Here is a 26,386-nt window from a genome sequence, read left to right on the forward strand (position 1 = left end):
AGGAGCACTTTACTTGATGCGGTCATAATATGTCATAACAGTTGAAATAACTTGTCATAACCTGTTATAATATGGTCATAACACTGTCACGATACATATATGTAGACCTGTTGTGACATTTATTGCATTATTATATGGCTGGTTATGACACCTACATAAGAGTGTCAAACCCCACAAAACCTACCACACAAGGGCAAACACTTCATGTCAACACTATGTTTATGTTATAGATTTTTGTATTTATTGACCATGTTAAATGACTATTGTAATTGGTGTCAGACATGCACCTACCCCAATGCTCTGTTGCTGATGACTGGGATGAATACAGGTGCATGTTTCAGGAGCAGGACAAGACACCCTCTTTTTGACTGATGACTGACATTAGGGAAGGTACCTGATAGGCCTATCTGGCTTTATGATGGTCATAATGCTTCTTAACAGTGTCATAAAGTGTATTTTCTTAGTCCAAGTAAAGTGACACAGGATGGTGAAGTTATTTGAAATATGATACCTGTAAAGAATTCATTACAACATCCACAAAGTATTTAAGAAACGCAATATACTGTATGTCACAACATGTGTAAATATATGGGTCATGACAGTGTTATGACAATATTATGACAGGTTTTGACAAGTTATGTCAGTTGTTATGACATATTATGACATGGTAACTTGTTATGACACTGGGTTTCAAATAAAGTGTTACCAATTTTTCATAAGGGAAAATCAAGTCTGAAATTTCAAAGTGGAAATTACAAAGTTTAGAAGTCTTTTTAAGCCTCAAATACACTACATTGCAGGAAAATTCTCCCTCCACATGGTGATCAAATTAAGATCCTACATCTGTAGGAGGTTCCAGAAAGAAATCACACTTAGCTAAATACTGTCAGTCGCATACACATTATGTACACTTAATTGGCAAATAACTTGGCAAAGCAGGCTGTCCCATGAAACACTGAGAATAGAATGAAAATAGAGTGCATTCTGGGGGGTTCAAAAGGGTAGGTCCTCCACAGAAGCTGCATTACAGTGGTCTAAAGTGGGACTTTAAAGTTTGTAAATTCCATACAATAACTACTCATCTCTTCTGCATTCAGTGTATCACAAGACGTGAGGGCCACTGAATACTGTAATACCCTGGCAGACTAAGGTATTGTCACTTCTCATTCAGAGTTTTCATGGTTGTCCCACAGACGTAGTCCCTTTCATCTCGGGAACATACTTTACAATAGCACAAAGAATCCAAGGCAGTTACAAGAATAAAATCATTAGTCAGCATCACACCTCCTGATATATATCGATGCTGATTGGGGTTATCAGAGGACAAGGTTAGGTTCAGATCTGTTAGGATGTGTTGTGATTATTCTGGGCCGTATTCAAAGAGTCTCAGAGTAGGAGTGCTGACCTAGGGTCAGGTATGTGACTGTCCATGTAATCTTATTTATTATGATCTGAAAGGGAAATCTGATCGCATATCAGCACTCCTACTATGAGAAACTCTTGAAACTGGTGAGTACAAGCCATTGTGACTAAACAATTGGTGTTTTGAGTGGATGGATTCAGATTCTCAGTGACCCTGTGATGTTGGTCATGATGGATTGTATTGTGTCCTCTTCTTGAGGTGGGCCTTGCTTCACTTCTGAAGGTGCAGCAGAATGTTGAGGAACAGTCTCTGATTGGCTGAATATCACTTCCTCCTTTCAGACTCCGTCTGTGCAGAGGAACGAGAGAGAGAGAGTGAAGGAGAGAGAAAAAGAAACAGACAGAGAGAGAATACACCCTGGCGTGAAGTTTTGATAACTGTAAATCTCCTTAGGGCAAGGTGACTTTTAGAAATATATTTCCCTGTATTTACCCCCCAAAATGAAATGATATTTAGCTGCAAGTGTGGCTATCATAAAGAAATACAAACGCCATTATGATCTGGACGAGAATGCCAAATTGAGGCAAAGGTAGGTATCTCTGGATTAAGTATTGAATATTAGTTAAAAGTAGTAATTCATAAATTAGGTACATTTCTTTAAATGGACAATTATGTGAACTGTCTTGTGCAAGTTTTGAATTGACACAATACCTGTTAGCAAATGTGTCCGCTGGAGATGACGTGCAGGAGCTTTACAGCATCAACCCTTTCCTTTCTAAACAATGTTTTCCTGCAATGTTTAAAACAAATATTGCTACATGCCTGGCTTGGCCTCTCTACTTTTGACAGACAGTGGCAACTCAAGAACAATCTGCCCAAATTGCACGTGCTGCCTTTCCTTCAGACTGTAGGCAATACGATAAAAAACTATCCACAACTTGTTTTTAAAAAATAAGGTAAAAATCCTCTGTGGCCAAATCATGCTTTAGTAGTCTATTTAGAATTATTGTATTTATTTCTGTATAGACGGGAGTATGGTAATTAGGATATATAATTTAGGCAATTTAATTCAATTTACTTTAGGAAAATCTTAGCTTCCCCTAGCCTTATGGACTCGCTGCCTATGCTTGAAACCATAACAGCACGTAACTTCCATTCACTATTCGAGTGCAGGTTACGGATGAAGTTTGTTTTGTGGGCCACTCGAAATAAAAAATAATTCCACTGGCCTTCCAAGTGGCGCAGTGGCCTAAGGCACTGCAGTGCTTGAGGTGTCATTACAGCCCCGGGTTCAATCCCAGGCTGTGTCACAGCTGGTAGTGACTGGGAGACCCATGAGGCGGTTAGGAGAGGATTTGGCTGGCTGGGATTTTCTTGTCCCATCACTCTCTAGCGACTCCTTGCGGCGGGCCGGGCGCCTGCAAGCTGACTTCGGTTGCCAATTTTACAGTGTTTTCTCCGACACATTGGTGCGTCTGGCTACCGGGTTAAGTGTGCAGTGTGTCAAGAAGCAGTGCCGCTTGGCAGGGTTGTGTTTCGGAGGACGAATGGCTCTCGACCTTCACCTTTGTGAGTTGCAGTGATGGGACAAGACTGTAACTACCAATTGGATATCACGAAATTGGGGAGAAAAACAGGTAAAAAGTACAAACAAAATTATAATAATCAAATAATAATTCTATATGTAAAGACCAGATTAAATTAAGAATAGTCTGATGGGTGAGAATATGATCAAGTGCTTGTCAAATTGTGAATGAGAGACTGATGAAGTGTGTGCAGCCTGCGTAAGAAACAGAGCAGAGCTCATGCCTTTCATGCTTTTTTCAAATCATCATTAATTGCATCAATTGCATCAACTAAAGTTAAATAAATAACTCTAAATAAAGCATATAGGAGGACCTTCTTCTTTGTTAACCGCTCAACACAGAATAGCCGCATGTGTGCACTCCTTCAAATCATTTGGAGAAATTATCCTTTCTATTTTATTCAGCTATGTTCAATTGAATTCTTTATACTATAAAATAATCTAAAATAATGCCATGTAATTCAAAGCAGATCTTGTCTGCTAAATGAACTGTGTAGCCTACAGCCATCTGGCATAGCCAGATCAGGGCGTAACATTTAAAAAGTATGTATATTTTAACCTTCATTTAACTGTCAGTTAAGAAGTGGCGGCAGGTAGCCTAGTGGTTAGAGCGTTGAGTCAATCCCGGAGCTAACAAGGTAAATATCTGTCGTTATGCCCCTGAACAAGCCAGTTAACCCACTGTCACGACCGTCGTAATAACATCCGGACCAAAGCGCAGCGTGATATGGGTTCCACATGTTTATTGAATGAAACGCACAAAAACAATAAAGAACGAACGAAACGTGAAGTAAATGAAGTGCTCACAGGCAACTACACATAAACAGGATCCCACAAAACACAGTGGGGAAATGGCTGCCTAAATATGATCCCCAATCAGAGACAACAAAAACAGCTGCCTCTGATTGGGAACCATACCAGGCCAACATAGAATTTAACAACCTAGATTACCCACCCTAGTCACACCCCGACCTAACCAAAATAAAGAATAAAAAGGCTCTCTATGGTCAGGGCGTGACACCCACTGTTCCTAGGCCATCATTGTAAAGAAGAATGTATTCTTAACTGACTTGTCTAGTTAAACAAAGGTTAAATAAATATATTAACAAATTCTTATTTACAATGACGGCCTAGGAACAGTGGGTTAACGTCCTTGTTCGGGGGCAGAACGACAGATTTTTACCTTGTCAGCTCAGAGATTCAATCTAGCAACCTTTCGGTTACTGGCCCAACTCTAACCACTAGGCTACTAATAATAACAACTCAGAATATATGCTATTCTGTTCTTCTGAAATAGGCTACATTTTCTTCATACCATGTTTCTTTAGACCTGTCTAAAATAAATTATGGATTTACTATGATGGTGTAGACTATATTACATGGATTTATTAGACTTTTTAAAATGTAGATGTTTCAACAGTCTGCATCAGTGTGTGGAAGCCAGGAGATGCTGAACGTGTTTATGTTAATTAACGGTCAATTACTGTGAGAGTTTGGGCACACTCTTTGTTGTATCCCTTACTATCCTTTATGTATAACATCTCCATTCTCCACAGAGCACTAGCAATGCTGAAACCAGCGATGACACAGAGGTTCTTTTAATTAAGGATCGGCGTCCCATCAACGGGACAGCTGTAAATCTTGCAGAGCCTTTTGTCAACATCGCAGATTTTAGAGAAACAACAAATGTCGGTACATATAAGGGTCTTATATCGGCTGAAAGCTTAAATTCTTGGTAATATAACTGAACCGTCCAATTTACAGTAGCTATTACTGTGGAAAAATGCCATGCTATTGTTTGAGGAGAGCTCCTAACAACAAAACACTTTTTTTTCACTGCGATAGGTTTGATAAATTCACCTCTGAAGGTGAAATGTGTACTTACATTCTGAAATCTTGCTCTGATTTATCATCCAAAGGGTCCCAGAGATAACATGAAGTGTTGTTTTGTTAGAAATATTTTTTTGTTGTTGTTTTGTTAGAAATAATTTTTCATATCCTAAAAAGGTCCATAAAGCATGCACGATCGATTTTGTATTTCCACTCGTTCAATTTGCAAAGAAAGGAATCGGTGAAAATCTAACCCTAAACTTTGTTTCAACCAGGCAAATCCCATTCGTATGTATTCCTCAGAGATCCTAGGATGTAACCAGACTTCATTATATCATTAGGGGTGTAGTATATCCTATAGGACACCAAATTTGGTCAGAAAGCGATGCCTTCATGGCAAACCGATGACGTGGCTGATCTTCATTTGATCGACTGTATCTTTGTCAAATAAGCACCAATCGGGGTCAAACAAAGATAGCTCTATAGCCAATGAGCTGGGCTTTACGGGAGTATCTGTCTGTCGCAAAATGTAGGTGCTAACCTTTTGTGACAGCATGCCTTTTCCTTTTGGACAAAAATTATAAGAATATTCAGAGTTATGAAGTTATGAAAACTGGTTATTTTGCAAATGTTAAACTTATAATATGGCTGCTAATACTGGAAAAGCTAGATCAAAGTCCAAGTATACAGACGATATTCTTGCAGAAAAATTTAATACTAATGCCAATGTCTCCTTCACAATTTGCCCAAATGTACCTGGGTGACTTTACACTAAATGCCATGTAGTTCGCTCATGCTTCAAGTTATCGGTCTGAAACTTTGCATATACACTGCTTCCATCGTATGGACACCATCGGAATTACAACCAGAGTGATGGCAAGTACTGGGACTTTTCTCTTGCATTTCAAAGATGGTGGTAGAAAAATAACTATTGTTTTTTTCTTTGTATTTTCTTCTACAAGATCTATTGTGTTATATTCTCCTACATTCAATTCACATTTCCACAAACTTCAAAGCGTTTCCTTTCAAATGAAACCAAGAATATGCATATCCTTGCTTCAGGGCCTGAGCTACAGGCAGTTAGATTTTGGTATGTCATTTTAGGCGAAATTGAAAAAAAGGGGGCTATCCCTAAGATTAAATACCCCATAGTCCATAGAGAAATAGGCCAAAGTTAGGGCAACAGGCAAAGTGCAGGTTGAGTGCAGGTAATAGGCAAGCTGACTGTCAATTCCCCCCATGTGAAGTTGGGGTGGTAGCGTCTTGTATTGGTTCCCTATACCATTCTGAGAACCACCAGATCTACTATAGCAACTAAAAACAGCTCCATCTGGCCAGCTGCAAAGTTTTATGTTTGTAATTCCTCTGTAGTGACTGGAGACAGCTGTCAGCATAGAGATGGATGGATACAAGGACAGAGAGCTCTATTTTCATGTGATCGATTCCCCCCACTCATACACAAGTCACGGCTGTGAATTTTAAGATTCAGGAATGGATACACCTTGGCCCCTAAGGGTATCTGGTTAAATTTAGCAAACAATGTAAAACAATTGTCCTTTTGTCTTTAGGGCATCGTTAAATTATACAAATGCCAACCACAGGTTTGATATTTTCAAAGGATGCATAATTCCATATCTCTTTCTCAAACACACACACACACACACACCATTATATTCCAGGGTGTTTTCATGGCTACTGTAAGTGCTCAAACACTCAATTAGTGAAAGTGATGACCTCAGAATGACCTCAGTTTCTTCCATCACTATTGTACTGTGAGGGTGTTTACACACACACACACATACACACTGTGGCGCCATAAACCTCTCATCCAAACAATAGCAACCAGGTCATCCATGACCAACTTCCTCGTAAATGAATGTCAAGGTGGTGAAGCAGTCAGGAAAACACATGCCAGAACATACCAGGGAACTGAAGGGAACAGGAACAATATGGCACTCACACAAGAGACACACACAGCATAAACACACTGTAGCTACACAATTCCCATGACAAACAGAGAAACACACACTGAATGATTCCTGGAGAAAACCCCCCATCCCAGCTGTAGGGAATCATGCTGGTGACAACCATTAGCCTGAGAGCTACAAAATAGCCAACGAGGTCAATGAGGTCAGTGGACACCTTCTTTGAGATCTATGGAGGGAGAGAGTGAAGGATGACTTCTTCTCTAAGAGGGGTAGAGAAAGAGATGAGACTGATACACACACACACACACACACTCACCATCTTCTTTGCGCAGGAAACACTTCCAGAGGCAGAAGCAGAGACATATGACCAGCAGAGCAGCTACAGTGGTCACAGAGATTAAGATGGTCAGAGCTGTCCCAACTAGGGGAGAGAGAGAGGGAGAGCAGAGACAGACAGAGAACAATAGAAAAAGTGAGAGATTAAGAGAAACACAGAGAAAGAGACAGTGAGAGGGAGAATAAGATAGAGATTTGGAGAGAGTGAAAGAGAAAGAGAGTAAGAGAGAGACAGTAAGAGAGAGGGAGAGAGATAAAGAGAGAGATTGAGAGCGAGAAAGATAATCATCTAGAAACAATTCTAAATTTTTAAAAGTACATGTTGATTTGTTCAGAATAAGTTTGGATTTCATTATGTACATATCTGATTTGACCATTTAGAAATGAACACTCATTAACCCTACTTGGCAATGCCTTAAAAAAATCAGCTTAGCTCTGAGCCAAGATAACATAGCACTGTCTCCTCCCAATGTGTGTGCATGTGTATATGTCTGTGTGTGCGTGCACATTCGTGTTTGTCTCACTCACTCTTGGTGTTCATAGACACAGCGATGGGTGACTCCAGACCCTTATGGTGGACCAGGCATTTGACGGACACGTCCTTCAGCAGCCCTGATTGGACAGTGAGGGTGCTGATGACCAAGGTGGTCCCATCCCCTTGCTGGAGCTGTGATGTCACAGGGGGACCCATAGTTCGGTTGTCCCTCTCCACGTTCCACACTATCTCCACCGGGGGCCGTGACACGGCTGTACAGTTGGCCTCGATCACCCCTGGAGATGTGTTCTTGTAGCTCACCTGGGGTTTAGGCAGTACTGGGGAAGACACAGAGATAATCAAAGATCAAGGTTGGGCTTAGTGAATCAGTGTGTTTTCAGGTGGGTTGACTTAACTATGACTTGGCCCTGCTTAGTGACTCCCAAGTGGTGCAGCGGTCTAAGGCACTGCATCTCAGTGCTAGAGGCGTCACTACAGACCCAGGTTTGATTCCAGGCTGTATCACAACCGGCCGTGATTGGGAGTCCCATAGGGTTAGGGTTTGGCCAGAGTAAGCCTTCATTGTATATAAGAATTTGTTCTTAACTGACTTGCCGATTTAAATAAAGGTAAAAAAATTGATGACTTGGATCACAAGAGAAAATGGACTTATTTGGACAGAGAATGGATGTCACAGATAAAATCAATATGGGAAAAAACTAACAACTGTAGGAATCTTGTGACTATGTGCATACTGTACTTGAGATCCATACGCAACTAAAATCTCTGTTTTCAATTGTCTGTTCTCAGAGCTGTGGTAGGAATGTTTTTCATTGGAATTTAGAACATTTGTGTTGGCGAGAACTGATCTGGCTGGCCACAGATATTTGGCGCTGATAGCACAGCTGCAGTAGAGTGTTTTAACAGGCGTTTCAACTGAACCACATGAACCACCAATCTGGAGTAGATCTGTGGTAGAGGTGGAGCAACCCCAGGAGGAATTCAGACAACAGAACATTACACTGTGATATGTACCAAGACTGCTATCTACTGCAATAGCACTGTGATATGTACCAAGACTGCTATCTACTGCAATAGCACTGTGATATGTACCAAGACTGCTATCTACTAACATAGCACTGTGATATGTACCAAGACTGCTATCTACTGCAATAGCACTGTGATATGTACCAAGACTGCTATCTACTGCAATAGCACTGTGATATGTACCAAGACTGCTATCTACTGCAATAGCACTGTGATATGTACCAAGACTGCTATCTACTGACATAGCACTGTGATATGTACCAAGACTGCTATCTACTAACATAGCACTGTGATATGTACCAAGACTGCTATCTACTAACATAGCACTGTGATATGTACCAAGACTGCTTTCTACTAACATAGCACTGTGATATGTACCAAGACTGCTATCTACTAACATAGCACTGTGATATGTACCAAGACTGCTATCTACTAACATAGCACTGTGATATGTACCAAGACTGCTATCTACTAACATAGCACTGTGATATGTACCAAGACTGCTATCTACTGCAATAGCACTGTGATATGTACCAAGACTGCTTTCTACTAACATAGCACTGTGATATGTACCAAGACTGATATCTACTAACATAGCACTGTGATATGTACCAAGACTAGCACTGTGATATGCTTTCCAAGACTGCTACTACTAACATAGCACTGTGATATGTACCTGCTAAGACTGCTTTCTACTAATCTACTGCATAGTACAAGACTGCTGATATGTACTAACAAGCACTGTGACATGTATGCTACTGACTGACATAGCACTGTGATATGTACCAAGACTGCTATCTACTGACATAGCACTGTGATATGTACCAAGACTGCTATCTACTGACATAGCACTGTGATATGTACCAAGACTGCTTTCTACTAACATAGCACTGTGATATGTACCAAGACTGCTATCTACTGACATAGCACTGTGATGTCATACAGTACAGAGAAAGAAATCAAGTCTCTTTCCCTCCTTGTTAGTCTTATTCCCTATATTTTAATCTCAGTCTTCCTCCTCCACCCAGACTTCAAACAAGAAAAACAGAATAACATTCTTAAACATGCAGACTAAGGAAAAGAGAAGGGAGAGTAGTATGATAACAAGGTCAGAATACCAGTGCAGAGAGAGAGAGAGAGAGAGAGAGAGAGAGAGGGGAGAGGGGAGAGGGGAGAGAGGAGAGAGAGAGAGAGAGACGTCCATCAAAAAAAAGAGGGTAAAATCTTTGCTTGCTTTATTGACTTTAAAAAAGTATTTGATTCTATTTGGCACGAACGGCTATTCTTCAAAATTCTCCAAAGTGGACTTGGTGTTAAGGTTAATTGCTTCATAAAATGTATGTACACAGAAAACAAGTGTGCAATAAAAATCAAAAACCAAAGAACATTATTTTCGCAACGTCGAGGTGTGAGACAAGGCTGCGGTTTGAGTGCAAACCTTTTCATCATTTATATAATGAATTAGCAGACATGTTGGACCATTCTGCAGCCCAAAGTACCTGCTATATGCTGATGATTTGGTTCTTCTATTACCAACCAAAGAAGGTCTTCAACAGAACCTTAACATTGTAGAGCAATTTTGCCATTATTGGGCCCTGGCAGTAAATAAAAAAACTAAAATGATGATTTTCCAGAAAAAAAAGCCAGATGTCAGAAACACAAAAATAAATTAACCTTGAACAACACCATAATTGAACACTCACAATTACTCATACCTTGGTCTGACCATATCTGCATCTGGAAACTTTAATATGGCAGTGAATGCACTCAAAGAAAAGCCCTCAGAGCATTGCATGCAATTAAAATGAAATTATTCAAAATCAACTACCCAAATAAAATTTGGACCAAAATATTTGACAGTGTAATCCTACCAATAGCTCTTTATGGAAGTGAGATTTGGGGGCCACTGAATAAACTGGACTTTAAAATGTGGGACAAACATCCAATTGAAACCCTACATGCAGAATTATGTTGGATAATTCATGTCGGGCAGAATTGGGCCGTTTTCCAGTGGCAATGAAAGTACAAAAAATATGATTCACATTTTGGCTACACCTAAATTCAAGTCCAAATTCAAGTCTCCAATTTAAAGCACTTCAAACCCAAGAGCTGAGCACAGAAACAAGCCCTCTTAGTCAGCTGGTGTTGGACCTCACCAACCAAGCTGACACCAGCACTGCTTCAAAAGAAAGAATTCAAATAAACTAAATCATGAACCAATCTATGGACTCATATTTACAACATTGGAAAAATGTAACAGAATCCCAAAGCTGACTGAATTGCTATCTGTGTCACACCCTGATCTGTTTCACCTGTCTTGTGATTGTCTCCACCCCCTCCAGGTGTCGCTTATTATCCCTGGTGTATTTATCCCTGTGTTTCCTGTCTCTCTGTGCCAGTTTATCTTGTATGTTCAAGTCATCCAGCAGTTTTCCCGTACTCCTGCTTCTATTCTCTTTTGATAGTTTTTTTTTTTTTGACCCTTGCCTGTTTTCTGGACTCTGTGCCTGCCTGACCTGCCTGCCCTGACCATTCTGCCTGCCCTGACCTCGAGCCTGCCTGACCATTCTGCCTGCCCTGACCTCGAGCCTGCCTGACCATTCTGCCTGCCCTGACCTCGAGCCTGCCTGACCAGTCTGCCTGCCCTGACCTCGAGCCTGCCTGACCATTCTGCCTGCCCTGACCTCGAGCCTGCCTGCCACTCTGTACCTCCTGGACTCTGAACTGGTTTTGACCTTTTGCCTGTCCACAACCATTCTCTTGTCTACTCCTTTTGGATTGTTTAATAAATATCAAGACTCAAACCATCTGCCTCCCATGTCTGCATATGGGTCTCGTCTTGTGCCCTTATAATCTGGCTCTGAACAGAGAATATGAATTGGCTGATTATCTCTACTCTGTCAAAGATATGAAGCAGAGACATATCCTTACCAAGTACAGGCTGAGTGACCACCAATTGGCAATAGAAACCAGCAGACGTAAAAAGACATGGCTTTCCAAAGAAGAGCGTGTTTGTGGTCTCTCCACGACAAGGGAGGTAGAAACAGATGCACTTTCTCCTTTACTCTGATAAATATTCCTCACCATCAGATTCATTGTTCACAGAGATTACTACATTTATTCCAAATGGTAATTTGTTAATCTCAGAGGAAAAACAAAATATACTCATGGGTGAATGAGTAACGGCTCCTCTTCCAGCCAAATATGTATTTGCCTCCCATAGCCTTGGGGACACTGAATAATATCTGCATAGTAATCAGTAACTTCATTATTATTAGTATTATTGTTGTTATTATTATTATTATTATTATTATTGTTGTGATTACTTTTCCAAATAGTAGTGGTACAGGCAGTAGGGGTGATGGTAATGATAGCATTTTAATCATTGGTGGAAAAAGTACACAATTGTCATACTTGGTGACAGGTAGCCTAGTGGTTAGAGCATTTGGTTACTGGATCGAATCCCCGAGCTAACAAGGTTCAAATCCGTTGTTCTGCCCCTGAGCAAGGCGTGGATGTCGATTAAGGCAGCCCCACGCACCTCTCTGATTTAGAGGGTTTGGGTTAAATGCAGAAGACACATTTCAGTTGAATGCATTCAGTTATACAACTGACTAGGTATCCCCCTTTCCCTACTTGAGTAAAAGTAAAGATACCTTAATAGAAAATTACTCAAGTAAAAGTGAAAGTCACACAGTAAAAGTCTAAAAGTATTTTGTTTGAAATATACTTAAATATCAAAAGTAAATGTAATTGCTAAAATATACTTAAGAATTGAAAGTAAAAGTATAAATCATTTAAAATTAGAATGCCATTTGGCCCTAAACAGAGAGTACACAGTGGCAGAATAACTGACCACTGTGACTGACCCAAACTTTGACTATCGTATGTACAGACTCAGTGAGCATAGCCTTGCTATTGAGAGAGGCCGCCGTAGGCAGACATGGCTCTCAAGAGAAGACAGGCTATGTGCTCACTGCCCACAAAATGAGGTGGAAACTGAGCTGCACTTCCTAACTTCCAGCCAAATGTATGACCATATTAGAGACACATATTTCCCTCAGATTACACACAATCCCAAAGAATTTGAAAAAAACCCGAACAATTTTGATAAACTCACATATCTACTGGATGAAATTCCACAGTGTGCCATCACAGCAGCAAGATTTGTGACCTATTGCCACAAGAAAAGGGCAACCAGTGAAGAACAAACACCATTGTAAATACAACCCATGTTTATGTTTATTTATTTTCCCTTTTGTAGATCATTACAACACTGTATATAGACATGATATGACATTTGAAATGTCTTTATTCTTTTGGAACTTCTGTGAGTGTAATGTTTACTGTTCATTTGATTATTTATTTCACTTTTGTTGATTATCTAGTTCACTTGCTTTGGCGATGTTAACATATGTTTCCCATGCCCCTTGAATTGAAATTGAATTGAAATAATTAAATTGAGAGATATGGCACAGGCTTTTCTGTTTGAATCGCTGGGAGTTCAATTTGATGCAAATGCCTTGCTGTTTGACTGGGCTGACAGGGAAAAGACAGAGAGAGGGAGAGCAAGAAGGAGAGAACGGGAAAAGGGAGAGAGAGGGAGGGTTGATGAGACAGTAGGGAGCACTGTCTGCCTGAAACAGTAATACAGTCATGACTTTGGGTGTCACACTTTACTCCCCCCTCTCTCCCTTTAATAGATCCATTCTTCAGTGCGAATGTAAACTCTCTGTCAGTGTTACCTCAGTGAGACACAGCCATAGAAATAAGAATGAATAGAAAGGACGTCTCCATTCAAGTCAATGATGGCATAATGGGTGGACTGGCAGCCATTTTGAGTGTACCCATGCCAGGAAGTCAAATCAGGAAGTGTACCCTTCAATCCTTGCTATGATTTGTTGAGTCAATTGCATGAGCCACCAATTGCATGAGCCACCACCAGCCATCAGTTAGCATCATTTTAATGAACATTCTACATTACCATGGCAATCCAGCATCTGTTGGTAGAACATTTCAAAATAACGTGGAAATGATTGCATCACAATACCAGGCCTGTGTGTACCAGTGTACCAGTCCATTGCCAGGGTTAGAGCTTCCAATTCCGTTCTATTCACCATCAGCCTGGGTTTGTGTTCCACTTAATCACACAAACACCACTTACTACAACTTCAAACAGCCAGAAAACTAATGATGAACGAACACTGATTTGGAACTAGTGTGTGTGTGTCTGTCTGTGTGTGTGTGTGTCTGTGTGTGTGTGTATGTCTGTGTGTGTGTGTGTCTGTGTGTGTGTATGTCTGTGTGTGTGTGTGTCTGTGTGTGTGTATGTCTGTGTGTGTGTGTGTCTGTCTGTCTGTCTGTCTGTCTGTCTGTCTGTGTGTGTGTGTCTGTGTGTGTGTGTGTGTGTCTGTGTCTGTGTGTGTCTGTGTATGTGTGTGTGTCTGTCTGTCTGTCTGTGTGTGTGTGTCTGTGTATGTGTGTGTGTGTGTGTCTGTCTGTCTGTCTGTGTGTCTGTGTCTGTGTCTGTGTCTGTCTGTCTGTCTGTCTGTCTGTGTGTCTGTGTCTGTGTGTCTGTGTGTGTCTGTGTGTGTGTGTGTGTGTGTGTGTACCTGTACTTCTTCCCTGAAGAGCCCTTACCAGCAACAGATGGACCTAATTTTCAGCCACAAACATGTCAAGAACAGCTCAGTATTTGATACACTCCTTTCCACCTCAATCCCTTTGGAGCTGCCTTCAGGTCCCAGCTTACATCGAACACATCTGTTCAGGGAGAACCTCTGGGCTACAGAATACTGTAGCAGCAGTGGTCATCAAATAGAAGTAGCGGCATGTTGCCTCTTTCACTGTTACTACTACAGTTTCCGTCATTTAAGACTGTCAACGCTGTCAGTGGACACAGAGGTCAGAGCACGCACTCGTGCACACACACACACACATTTGTCAAATAATCTCCCTCCCTTCCTTAGGTGAAACTATGCAGAAGCAACCGCCAAAAAAAACTCCCAGTGCTCTAACCTAATATTTGACAACATATCGACCACCATCAGCCAATCACAACAGCAGTATTATTTCTCACTTTAGGCTCTGCACTGTATATTACTATAACAGAGGAGTGATAACTCTTCTCTATGGAGTGAAAGAGACCATTCACCAGTCTGGTTTGTTCAGCACAGTCAGGTCTGTATCATGTTAACTATCATGCTGGGGATTCAAACGTCTTGCACTACCCATCACTCGACAGTTAAACCCATTCAACACAGTGGAAAGCGCAAGCACCTGAAGGTGGGTATGCTGGCAATATATTTAATCATCATTACTATAAGTTACTATCATTACTATAAGTTACTATCATTACTGTAGACGCTATTAGACAGTGAGGAGGACGTTTAGCTTAACCCTGGCAACGACAGTGAAGAAGGTGTATGTAGAGTAACCTTTCCTACCAAAGACAATGAGGCAGACGGTAGCACTCTTGGTTCGCTCTGGGTAGGTGTGGTACTCGCAGGTGTAGCAGCCCTCATCCTGGATGCTGACTGGTCTGATGGACAGCTGGCTGTGGGAGAGGGAGGGGGTCAGCCAGGCCCTCTCCTGGTAGGGCGGCTCGATCATGGGGTCGCTGCGCATGGCATAGGAGGCTACTCCGCTGGAGTCCCCCTGCTCTGCTGTGTGTCTCCACAGCACCTGCTGTACCTTCTCTGGCAGGCCATAGGAGCAAGACAGGACTACCGCCTTACCACTCACCGCTGTCTTGTTACCCTCTGCAGTCACACGGGCTGGAGGAGAGGAAAACAACATGTTCACACAAACAGATAGACACACACGTACTATGCTATCTGTGCATCTACCATTCTGTCTGCAACAGCAGTTTCTGATTAGCAGTATGAGCCTCCCCTCCTCAGCCCTCCTCTCCCCTCCTCAGCCCTCCCCTCCTCACAGTCTGTGACCGCACAGGATCTGTCAGAAATACATGGGTCTGCTCCCACGGCTTCTATGCTACATATAGGAACATATGACAACAGCACATGGGGATGGGAGTCATGACATCTCTCTACATCCATCAGAGTACATCCCTATAGTATAGAGGTTTATCAAAAGAGGAGTGAATACCTGATTCTGAGGGTTTGGGTTAAATGCAGAAGACACATTTCAGTTAAATGCATTCGGTTCTGCAACTGACTAGGTATCTCCTTTCCTGAATCACTCTCCAGACAGGTAGCAAGGAACCAGAGTCCACTGAGAACAAAGAAAGGCACCAAACAAAGGATGGGCAGACAATGGAGTATAAATTGAGTTCAGAATCAACAACAGGCTACTTTTAAATGTTATGTGAGTGCCCATGCTGCTGACCAGAAACACCCTATGTCCAGCCCTTTCTTTCTAATCCTCTCTCCTTCTTCCTGTTGTTTGTCCCCTTAACGCCTCCAGACACTGTATCTGAATACAGAAAACCTCTGCCCCCTTCCTCCATCCCTCTGTTGAGGGATTAACTCCTCTAAGATCAAAGATTGGCAAGGAGGGAGTGAAGGAGGGCAGGAAAGAGAGAAGTACAAAACAATTATTGGGACATGCCCATGTACTCAGCTGTGACACTCAGACTACAATCACAGAGTAACACAGCAATGACAAAGAGGAAATCTGAACATTCTCTTCTATTCACATGTGACGGTGAGGCAGGTGCGTCCCTCCTGCGATCCTGAGGGGTAAAGGTCAAAGATGCAGGTGTAGCAGCCCTCGTCTCTGAAGCCCACCCTGCGGATGGTGATGGCTGAGGTGTCCTTGGGGGAGGGTGCCAGCTCTACATGCTGCTGGCCGCTCACGCTGTCCTTCTGGCTGGGCTCGTAGGTCAACAGAGTCTTGTTCTGGACATCCAGCCAGCGCACCTGTTTCAGGCTGTCCCCACGCCCCTTAGACACCATGCAGGACAGAGTGAAGGGGAGCTCCACTGGGGCCTCCATGCGCTCAGGGGCTGTTACCTTGCCTGGGACATGGATAGGGGAGGGGACAACAGGGATCACAGATCAGTCAAACAACTCATGCACTTGTTGTTTGACTGATCTGCCCATTACTTATTCCACATTGTGATGTGTTACAGCCTGAATGTAATATGTCAATAAGTATGGAACCCATTTGTTTTAGAAAGCCTAAATAAGTTCAGGAGTAAAAGTCTCACAAAAAGTTACATGGACTCACTCTGTGAGTAATAATAGTGTTTAACATGATTTTTGAATGACTACCTCATCTCTTTACCCCACACATACATACATTAAGGTCCCTCAGTCGAGAAATGAATTTCAAACACAGATTCAACCACAAAGACCAGAGAGGTTTTTCAATGCCTCACAAAGAAGGGCAGCTATTGGTAGATGGGTATAAAAAAAACAGACATTGAATATCCGTTTGAGGATGGTGAATTTATCAATCACACTTTGGATGGTGTATCAATACACCCAGTCATAACAAAGATACAGGCGTCCTTCCTAACTCAGTTGCCCAGAGGGGAAGAAAACCGCACAGGGATTTCACCATGAGGCTTATGGCTGTGATAGGAGAAAACAGAGAATGGATCAACAACATTGTAGTTACTCCACAATACTAATCTTATTGACAGAACGAAAAACAGAAGCCTGTACAGAATTCAAATATTCCAAAACATGCATCCTGTTTGCAACAAGGCACTAAATTAATATTGAAAGAAATGTGGCAAAGCAATTTACTTTTTGTTCTGAACAGAAAGTTCTATGTTTCAGATAAATCCAATACAACACATTACTGAGTTCCACTCTCCATATTTTCTTTTCATATGCAAGGACTAGGACGTTTTGCACAGGGATTTTCCTCGATGAAAATCTGTTTCAGTCTGCTTTCCACTATTTCAGCCACACCTGTTACTGACAGGTCGAGCACACAGCAAAGCAATCTCCATAGACAAACATTGGCAGTAGATTGGCCTTACTGAAGAGCTCAATGACTTTCAACGTGGCACCATCATAGGATGCCAAATTCCAACAAGTCAGATTGTCAAATTTCTGCCCTGTTTGAGCTGCCCCGGTCAACCATATGTGCTGTTATTGTCAAATGGAAATGTCTAGGTGCAAAAACGGCTCATCGGCGAAGTGGTAGGCCACACAAGCCCACAGAACAGGACCGCAGAGTGCTGAAGCGCACAGCCCGTAAAAATCGTCTGTCCTGGTTGCAACACTCACTACCGAGTTCCAAACTGCCTCTGGAATCAAAGTCAGCACAAGAACTGTTCATCGGGAGCTTCATGAAATGGGTTTCTATTTCCGAGTAGCCGCACACAAGCCTAAGATCACCATGAGCAATGTCAAGCGTCGGCTGGAGTGGTGTAAAGCTCGCCTCCATTGGACTGTGGAGCAGTGGAAATGCGTTCTCTGGAGTGACGAATCACACTTCACCATCTGGCATTCTAACGGAGGACTCTGGGTTTGGCGGATGCCAGGAGAACGCTGCCTGCCTGAATCCATAGTGCAACTGTAAAGTTTGGTGGGGGAGGAATAATGGTCTGAGGCTGTTTTTCATGGTTCGGACTAGGCCCGTTAGTTGCAGTGAAGGGAAATGTTAACAGTACAGCATACAAAGACATTCTAGACAATTCTGTGCTTCCAACTTCGTGGCAACAGTTTGGGGAAGGCCCTTTCCTGTTTCAGCATGACAATGCCCGCATGCACACAGAAAAGTCCATACAGAAATGGATTGTCGAGATTAGTGTGGAAGAACTTGACTGGCCTGCACATAGCCCTGACCTCAATCCCATTGAACACCTTTGGGATGAATTGGAACGCCAACTGCGAGCCAGGCCTAATCACCCAACATCAGTGCCCAACCTCACTAATGCTCTTGTGGCTGAATGGAAGCAAGTTCCCTCAGCAATGTTCCAACATCTAGTGGAAAGCCTTCCTAAAAGAGTGGAGGCTGTTATAGCAGCAAAGGTTAGACCAACTCCATCCATATCATTGCCCATGACTTTGGAATGAGATGTTCGATGAGCAAGTGTCCACATACTTTAGGTCATGTAATGTACTTATCTAAATGTGATATTTCTGTATTTAATTTTCAATAAATTTGCGAAAATGACTAAAAACATGTTTCCGTCTTGTCATTATGGGGTATTGTGTGTAGATGGGTGAGCCATTTATTTTATTTGAATACATTCAGGCAGTAACAAAGCAAAATGTGGAATAAGCCAAGGGATATAAATCCTTTCTGAAGACACTGTATATGTGTAACACTGTACACAACATATTGTTTGGTGGAAACGTGCATAACCACAATAATGTGGTGAACTTACTAATAGAAATAAAAATGTGTCAATATGTCTAGTGCTTTGTCCACTCACCCTGCAGTCTGACCACCATCAGTAAGGACACACACAGCTGCAGGCATCGCACCAGGGAGGACTCACACATCATAGTCTGCATTGGGCAGAGTAGACATTCATGGGCGGGGGTCAAAGTTCAAAGCTTTCCAGGACCAGGGTAGGCCACCACGGACTAAAATCGTTTTTAATAACCATGTTTCTGTACAATCATCTGAAAGGATGTTACCTTACAGATCTGAACACTGTTTGAGTGGTTTAAACAAGCCTCATCTTACATCTGCTCTTGACACACGTCTCCTATGAAAGATAAGGAGAACACACAGAGGGTGAAACAAACACACACATCCATGAATCTGGCTTAATCCAGTGTGGAAGTCTGCCTCTGAACTGTTAACATAGGAGCAGTTACTTAACCTTAGAAATGTGAAGGCAAAATGAAGGGCTTCATTCTACCATCAATGGACGGGCCATTACACACAGGCCAGCTGCCTTTCTCTGGCAGAATGAGTCTCCACTTGCTCCATTGAGGATAAATGATAACTTCTGACCAAGCACAGCCCGTAATAAAGCCTAACACACCTAAAAGAAAAACCTTGATTCCACAGTGAAAATAAAGGCTATTTTGAGTCATACCCAGAAGGCTGTGTTTCAGTTTCTTGAATAAGATTAAGCCACCTGACAATCTTTAAAATAGTTATTGTAAAAAATATATAAAAAACTGCTAGCTCCTGAACACAATCCCATTTTGCTTTGTCAATTTGACCAGAGTAAAAGGGAGCACGAAATCATCTCACATCTCTCTGAAAACTATCTTCTTTAGCTACAAATAGGCTATATATTGTTGCTACCACATTGATGTTGTCACAACATTAAAGGAAATCATGAGCCGACCAACATTTAAGTGGACCATATTAGTAATACAATATACCTTTTACCCCAGCCAAATACAGCTAGTATAAGCTATGGATCAAATAACAATGAAGGATCAACATTTAAACAAAGATTTCACTGGTGTATGATGCAGAATATAAAAATCCAAAGTAGTATCCTAATAATTAGAGCGACTTTGGGCACTACAAGCCACTTTCTATCCTGAAACTTTATCTTAAAATATAATTAAAAGCTTACCTCTGTTGTAGCTTGCGGGCGTTACTTTGGCAGCTAGTCCGATCACTATACTTTCATCGTCCGTGTATTTACATCTATTTCATAGACTGTCTTTTACGGTTGTAAAGACAGCCCCAGATAAAACACCGCCCATCTGTGAGTCTACAAATCAGGACCAAATAGTGTGCATAAGAAAGGATGTTTGGCATCAACTGAAATATGTGTATTTTCTCAATGTATGAACGTCATGGTTCCAACACTAGTCGTGCTTTGGGGCGAATTAATTGCATGTTCTTTTTATCGCACTTGTGTGCAGTGGGGACAAAAAGGCGCACCTATCGCTTCAACAGCGTGAGGTGTAAGAGTGCTGCCCTCTAGTGGTTGGCATTTAAAGTACATAGGGAGTGTACGACCAATTCTATCACTACAGAGACGCAGAGACACACTGAAGTGAAACTAAGCAGGCGTTGCAGTTCAGATCAATTATTTATAGAAACCAGACTTTAATTCATTTGAGAGTAAATACATTTGGGCTTTTTAAAAACGTTTTCTGGGGGATATATATATTTTCTTAACTGGGCAGAGATAAAATAGTTCTGTTTTATAGCTAACCTCATGCTACTTTACACATTTTGCCATGAGCCTAAGATAAATATTGCTGGTTTAGAGCAAATGTCCTACTATTCTACATATTTTGCCATGGGACTGGTTTATGACATGTACAGTGCTAGCTGGAGGAGGGGTGACCTCAGGGGGATACTGTACAATTTACAACTTACGTTGTACAGTAAATCATCAATGTTATAGATGTACAGTAAATCATCAATGTTATAGATGTACAGTAAATCATCAATATTATAGATGTACAGTAAATCATCAATTTGTTATAGATGTACAGTAAATCATCAATTTGTTATAGATGTACAGTAAATCATCAATGTTATAGATGTACAGTAAATCATCAATATTATAGATGTACAGTAAATCATCAATTTGTTATAGATGTACAGTAAATCATCAATTTGTTATAGATGTACAGTAAATCATCAATTTGTTATAGATGTACAGTAAATCATCAATGTTATAGATGTACAGTAAATCATCAATGTTATAGATGTACAGTAAATCATCAATGTTATAGATGTACAGTAAATCATCAATGTTATAGATGTACAGTAAATCATCAATGTGTCAGATGTACAGTAAATCATCAATGTTATAGATGTACAGTAAATCATCAATGTGTCAGATGTACAGTAAATCATCAATGTTATAGATGTACAGTAAATCATCAATGTTTCAGATGTACAGTAAATCATCAATGTTTCAGATGTACAGTAAATCATCAATGTGTCAGATTACAGTAAATCAGTTATAGATGTACAGTAAATCATCAATCAATGTACAGTAAATCATCAATGATGTACAGTAAATCATCAATGTTATAGATGTACAGTAAATCATCAATGTGTCAGATGTACAGTAAATCATCAATGTTGTACAGTAAATAGATGATACAGTAAATCATCAATGTGTCAGATGTACAGTAAATCATCAATGTTATAGATGTACAGTAAATCATCAATTTGTTATAGATGTACAGTAAATCATCAATGTTATAGATGTACAGTAAATCATCAATGTTATAGATGTACAGTAAATCATCAATGTTATAGATGTACAGTAAATCAATGTGTCAGATCAATGTGTCAGATGTACAGTAAATCATCAATGTTTCAGATGTACAGTAAATCATCAATGTTTCAGATGTACAGTAAATCATCAATGTGTCAGATGTACAGTAAATCATCAATGTTATAGATGTACAGTAAATCATCAATGTGTCAGATGTACAGTAAATCATCAATGTTTCAGATGTACAGTAAATCATCAATGTTTCAGATGTACAGTAAATCATCAATGTGTCAGATGTACAGTAAATCATCAATGTTATAGATGTACAGTAAATCATCAATGTGTCAGATGTACAGTAAATCATCAATGTGTCAGATGTACAGTAAATCATCAATGTTATAGATGTACAGTAAATCATCAATGTTATAGATGTACAGTAAATCATCAATGTGTCAGATGTACAGTAAATCATCAATGTTATAGATGTACAGTAAATCATCAATGTGTCAGATGTACAGTAAATCATCAATGTTATAGATGTACAGTAAATCATCAATGTTATAGATGTACAGTAAATCATCAATTTGTTATAGATGTACAGTAAATCATCAATTTGTTATAGATGTACAGTAAATCATCAATTTGCTCCCTTTTCTGATCATCATTTGATTTCCCTGAAATTACAAGCTGTTAAAAGATCTAAGGATATTTGAGTCTATTGGAAATTAAACAACACACTTCTTAGAAATCCTATATTCAATGGAATCATCAAATCGTTAGCCAAAGATCATTTTGCGAGAGGAGACTTAGTTCATGGAAGTAAATGGGATTTCTTTAAATGTAAAAATCAGTTTTAGCTATTAAACTTGTCAAAGAGCTAGAACACCTGACACACCTTAGATAAAATCATTGAATGATCAATGTTGACAGGCTCCTGAAGAAAGATACTGTATGTCAAGATGAAGAGTCTGAACTTAAATCTTTACAAATAGAGTTAGAACTGTTTTAGACAGATCTGACAAAGGGTGCTTTTCTCAGACAAAGAGCTAAATGGATTGAAGAAGGGGAAGAAACACCAGTTATTTCTTTGCTCTTGAAAATAAACTACAAAAGAAAATATATAACTGCACTCAAAATGAACAATGTATTATGTATGCAAAGATCCCATTGAAATATCAGTCTTTGTCAATTCCTTTTATGAAAACCTGAACAACTCACAATTTCAGAAAGATGGTTATGAAAGCTACATTCGCCACATTCAGAACTATGTCCCTGTGATTCAGGATTAATTCCACTCAATTTGCGAATCACTTGTGTCAGTCGAGGAGATTAGAGAGGCTTTGAATTTTGTTTGTTTCAAGATTGCATTGAAAATTGTGAAATAGTTTCCACTATGAAGCTGGGTCTGGTTCTTAAGGCTGATGAAGAATCCTCTCTCATTGTAAATTGGAGATCAATTGCTTTACTGAATATTGATTACGTAGATTTTTCTGGTTTATACCAAAAGATGAAATAAAGGAATATATCCCATTCTAAATTAGATTCAAACAGGCTTTAAGAAGGGGCTTCACATAAACTCCAGCATTCGTTTAGTCTTGGACCTTATGGATTATTCAGAGGCAGTTGACTCAGGTGTTGTTATTTTATTTATAGACTTCTGTAAAGCCTTTGACATAATTGACCATTAATTTCTCGTTTGGTCTTTGAAACTTTTTGGTTTTGGTGAAAATTGTATCGAAGTCAATTGCATGTTTTACAAAGAAGTAAATAGTTCTGCGACACTAAACCTTAATACATCTATTCAGTGTCAACAGAAGTGTATGACAGGGATGTCCAAATTTGCATTTTTTATTCATTTTGGTAATGGATCTTCTATGTCAAGATATTCTGAATAATGCACATTTGCATGGCTTATACAGTTTTGACCGAGAAATCTACATTTCCCAGCTGGCTGATACTGTTACATTTTTTAAAGACAAAGACCAGGTCGCCCATGTCCTTAATGCCATCAATGCATACTTTATTATGTCTGGATTCAAACCGAATGCTTCTAAACATGAAAATGACTCTGACAATAAAGAAATATAAACTATTCCTGTATAGGAAAATATTTAAATATTTAGAAATGCATCTAGAGTTGAAGTCGGAAGTTTACATACACGTAGGTTGCAGTCATTAAAACTTGTTTTTCAACCACTCCACAAATTTCTTGTGAACAAACTATAGTTTTGTGCATGACACAAGTAATTTTTCCAACAATTGTTTACTGACCTAAAACAGGGAATTTTTACTAGGATTAAATGAATGAAAAACTGAGTTTAAATGTATTTGGCTAAGGTGTATGTAACTTCTGACTTCAACAGTATCTAAAAATCACTTAGTCAGAGAACATATTAATTTCCCCCCCAAAATAAGACTTCCAACAGCAGAGTCCCAACACCTTACCACTGCTACACCTGGCTATCAGCGGAGCCTTGTCTGGCAGTGAAACAGTTCATTCAGCCTCATTTACTGCCTTAAAAAAACATAGCTGATATGGCTGACTTGTTTAAACAAATGTGGTTTCTACTGACAACTGAGATGTACAAACTATGGCATAAGAGAACGCCGAGCGGATAAGATGCAATCCGTCATTTAAATTAAGACTTTAATGAGCGAGCTAGGACGGACTTAGTCAATATAACTATTTGTTCTGTTCAGCACTTTTGAAATGTACAGAGACAAAATTCAGAATATGGGCCGTTCTTACTGTATTCTCCCTGTACACCGAGTCAGAACCTTTGGAAAAATAACGGGGGCATATAAGCAGACAATGAAAGCTCTTACAATATTTGATGATTACATTTCTCTAAAACAAGCTATAGGATAAATAAGAGGGAAAAAATACCAAATTATTAGCGTGAGGCACATGGGCTACAAAAAGCTTACTGCACAACATGCACTTACTAACATTTTACTTTCTTAGCTACAGTATACATGTCAAATCAAACCAGAGCGGCAGGTAGCCTAGTGGGTAGAGCATTGGGCCAGTAACCGAAAGGTTGCTGGATCGTGTCCCCAAGCTGACAAGGTAAAAATCTGTCATTCTGCCTCTGAACAAGGCCCACTGTTACCTGGAAGGCTGTCATTGTAAATAAGCATTTGTTATTAACTGACTTGCCTAGTTTGATTAAAAAAATATATTTGTCACATGTGCCAAATACAACAGGTATTTGTCCCAAATACACAACGAGTGTATTTGTGACAAATACAACAGTTAAATGCTTACTTACAAGACTGCTTAAAACATATTGGTATTACAGACAGGGAGAGGTTGAAAATGTCAGTGAAGACACTGCCAGTTGGTCAGTGCATGCTCGGAGCACATGTCCTGGTAACCTGTCTGGCCCAGCTGCCTTGTGAATGTTGACCTGTTTATATTCCAGTCTGTGCTAGCAAAAAAGTCCTGACGTTCAGCATCTGCTTCATTTGACCACTTTTTCATAGACCGAGTCACTGGTGCTTCCTGCTTCAATTTTTGCCTGTAAGCAGGAATCAGGAGGATAGAATTATGGTCAGATTTTCCAAATGGAGGGCGAGCGAGAGCTTTGTACACGTCTTTGTGTGTGGAGTAAAGGTGGTCTAGATTTGTTTTCCCTCTGGTTGCACATTTAACATGCCGACAGAAATTCGGTAAAACTGATTTAAGTTTCCCTGCATTAAAGTCACCGTCCACCGGGAGCCAAAACCTTGAGACTTAGATATTGTGCACCAGCTGTTGTTCACATATATGCATAGGCCCCCGCCCCGTATCTTACCAGAGACGGCTGTTCTGTCCTGCCGATGGAGTGTATAACCCTCCAGCTGTATGTTCTTAATGTCGTCATTCAGCCACGACTTGGTGAAATATAAGATATTACAGTTTTAAAGGATATACGTGCTTTCAGTTCGTCCCATTTATTTTCCAGCGATTGAACGTTAGCTAGTAGAATGGAAGGCAAGGGCAGATTAGCAGCTCGTCGCCTGATCCTCGCAAGGCGCCTTGATCTTTTGCCTCAAAATCTCAGTTTCCTTCTCCAGTGAATAAGGGGGATCGGGCCTGGTCAGGTGTCTGCAGTATATCTCTCGCGTCCGAGTCATTGAAGAAGAACTCCTCATCCAATTTGAGGGGAATAATCCCAGTTCTGATGCCCAGAAGCTCTTTTCGGTCATAAGAGACGGTAGTAACAAAACATTATGTACAAAACAAGTTACGAACCATGTGAAACAACAAACAAAATAGCATGATTGGTTGAGAGCTGATAAAACGTCAGTCCTACCCTCCGGCGCCATGGCATATTGCATCATTAATGCAGAAGTATAAAATACATTTTTGCACTCACAGTGTTGTGCTGTGCTCACTTCCTTCCAAACCACTCATTGTTGAATTTGCGATTTCCAACTTGTCGTGTAATGCTAATGTCCAATGGACGATGAGCACCGATACGTTTTATCTATAATTTCTCTTCATTATTTCTCTTCATATGACAAGGACTGAAAAGGATTTGCCAGTTGTTTGTCAGATTGACTCATGATGATGTCTGCTAGCTAAGATTGTGAACGTATGATGTTGACATGATCAGTCCAATCAAAGCTGCTGTACATATGATGTGATTTGATGTCATTTTATCTGTGGCCAATGTTCTTGAGCCTTCTTGGATGGGCACTTCTAATATCAGCAGCCAAAGGGTTAGGATTTTCAAGGCCTCTCCTTACACTT

At 40.4% G+C, this 26,386-nt stretch overlaps 1 protein-coding gene across 3 annotated transcripts; it reads right to left on the minus strand.

Moving 5' to 3' along the window:
- Positions 1-695: 695 nt before the first annotated feature.
- zgc:113337 (OX-2 membrane glycoprotein) lies at positions 696-20,446 on the minus strand. 3 transcript variants are annotated; one of them, XM_024409379.2, is made up of 8 exons: positions 20,035-20,445; positions 19,138-19,203; positions 18,925-19,000; positions 16,225-16,545; positions 15,011-15,340; positions 7,571-7,855; positions 7,023-7,127; positions 696-1,711 (listed from the first exon to the last, which is right to left on the minus strand). In XM_024409379.2, exons 3-8 carry the CDS (start codon positions 18,995-18,997, stop codon positions 1,701-1,703), a joined length of 1,125 nt encoding a protein of 374 aa, XP_024265147.1. In that variant the 5' UTR covers positions 18,998-19,000; positions 19,138-19,203; positions 20,035-20,445; the 3' UTR covers positions 696-1,700. The 3 variants fall into 3 exon arrangements, with proteins under 3 accessions (XP_024265147.1, XP_024265143.1, XP_024265152.1); XM_024409375.2 differs by having other exon boundaries at positions 19,133-19,203; positions 20,035-20,377; XM_024409384.2 differs by lacking the exon at positions 19,138-19,203 and having other exon boundaries at positions 20,035-20,446.
- Positions 20,447-26,386: the final 5,940 nt, after the last annotated feature.

This window comes from Oncorhynchus tshawytscha, linkage group LG03, assembly GCF_018296145.1.
Source record: "Oncorhynchus tshawytscha isolate Ot180627B linkage group LG03, Otsh_v2.0, whole genome shotgun sequence".
NCBI lineage: Eukaryota > Metazoa > Chordata > Actinopteri > Salmoniformes > Salmonidae > Oncorhynchus > Oncorhynchus tshawytscha.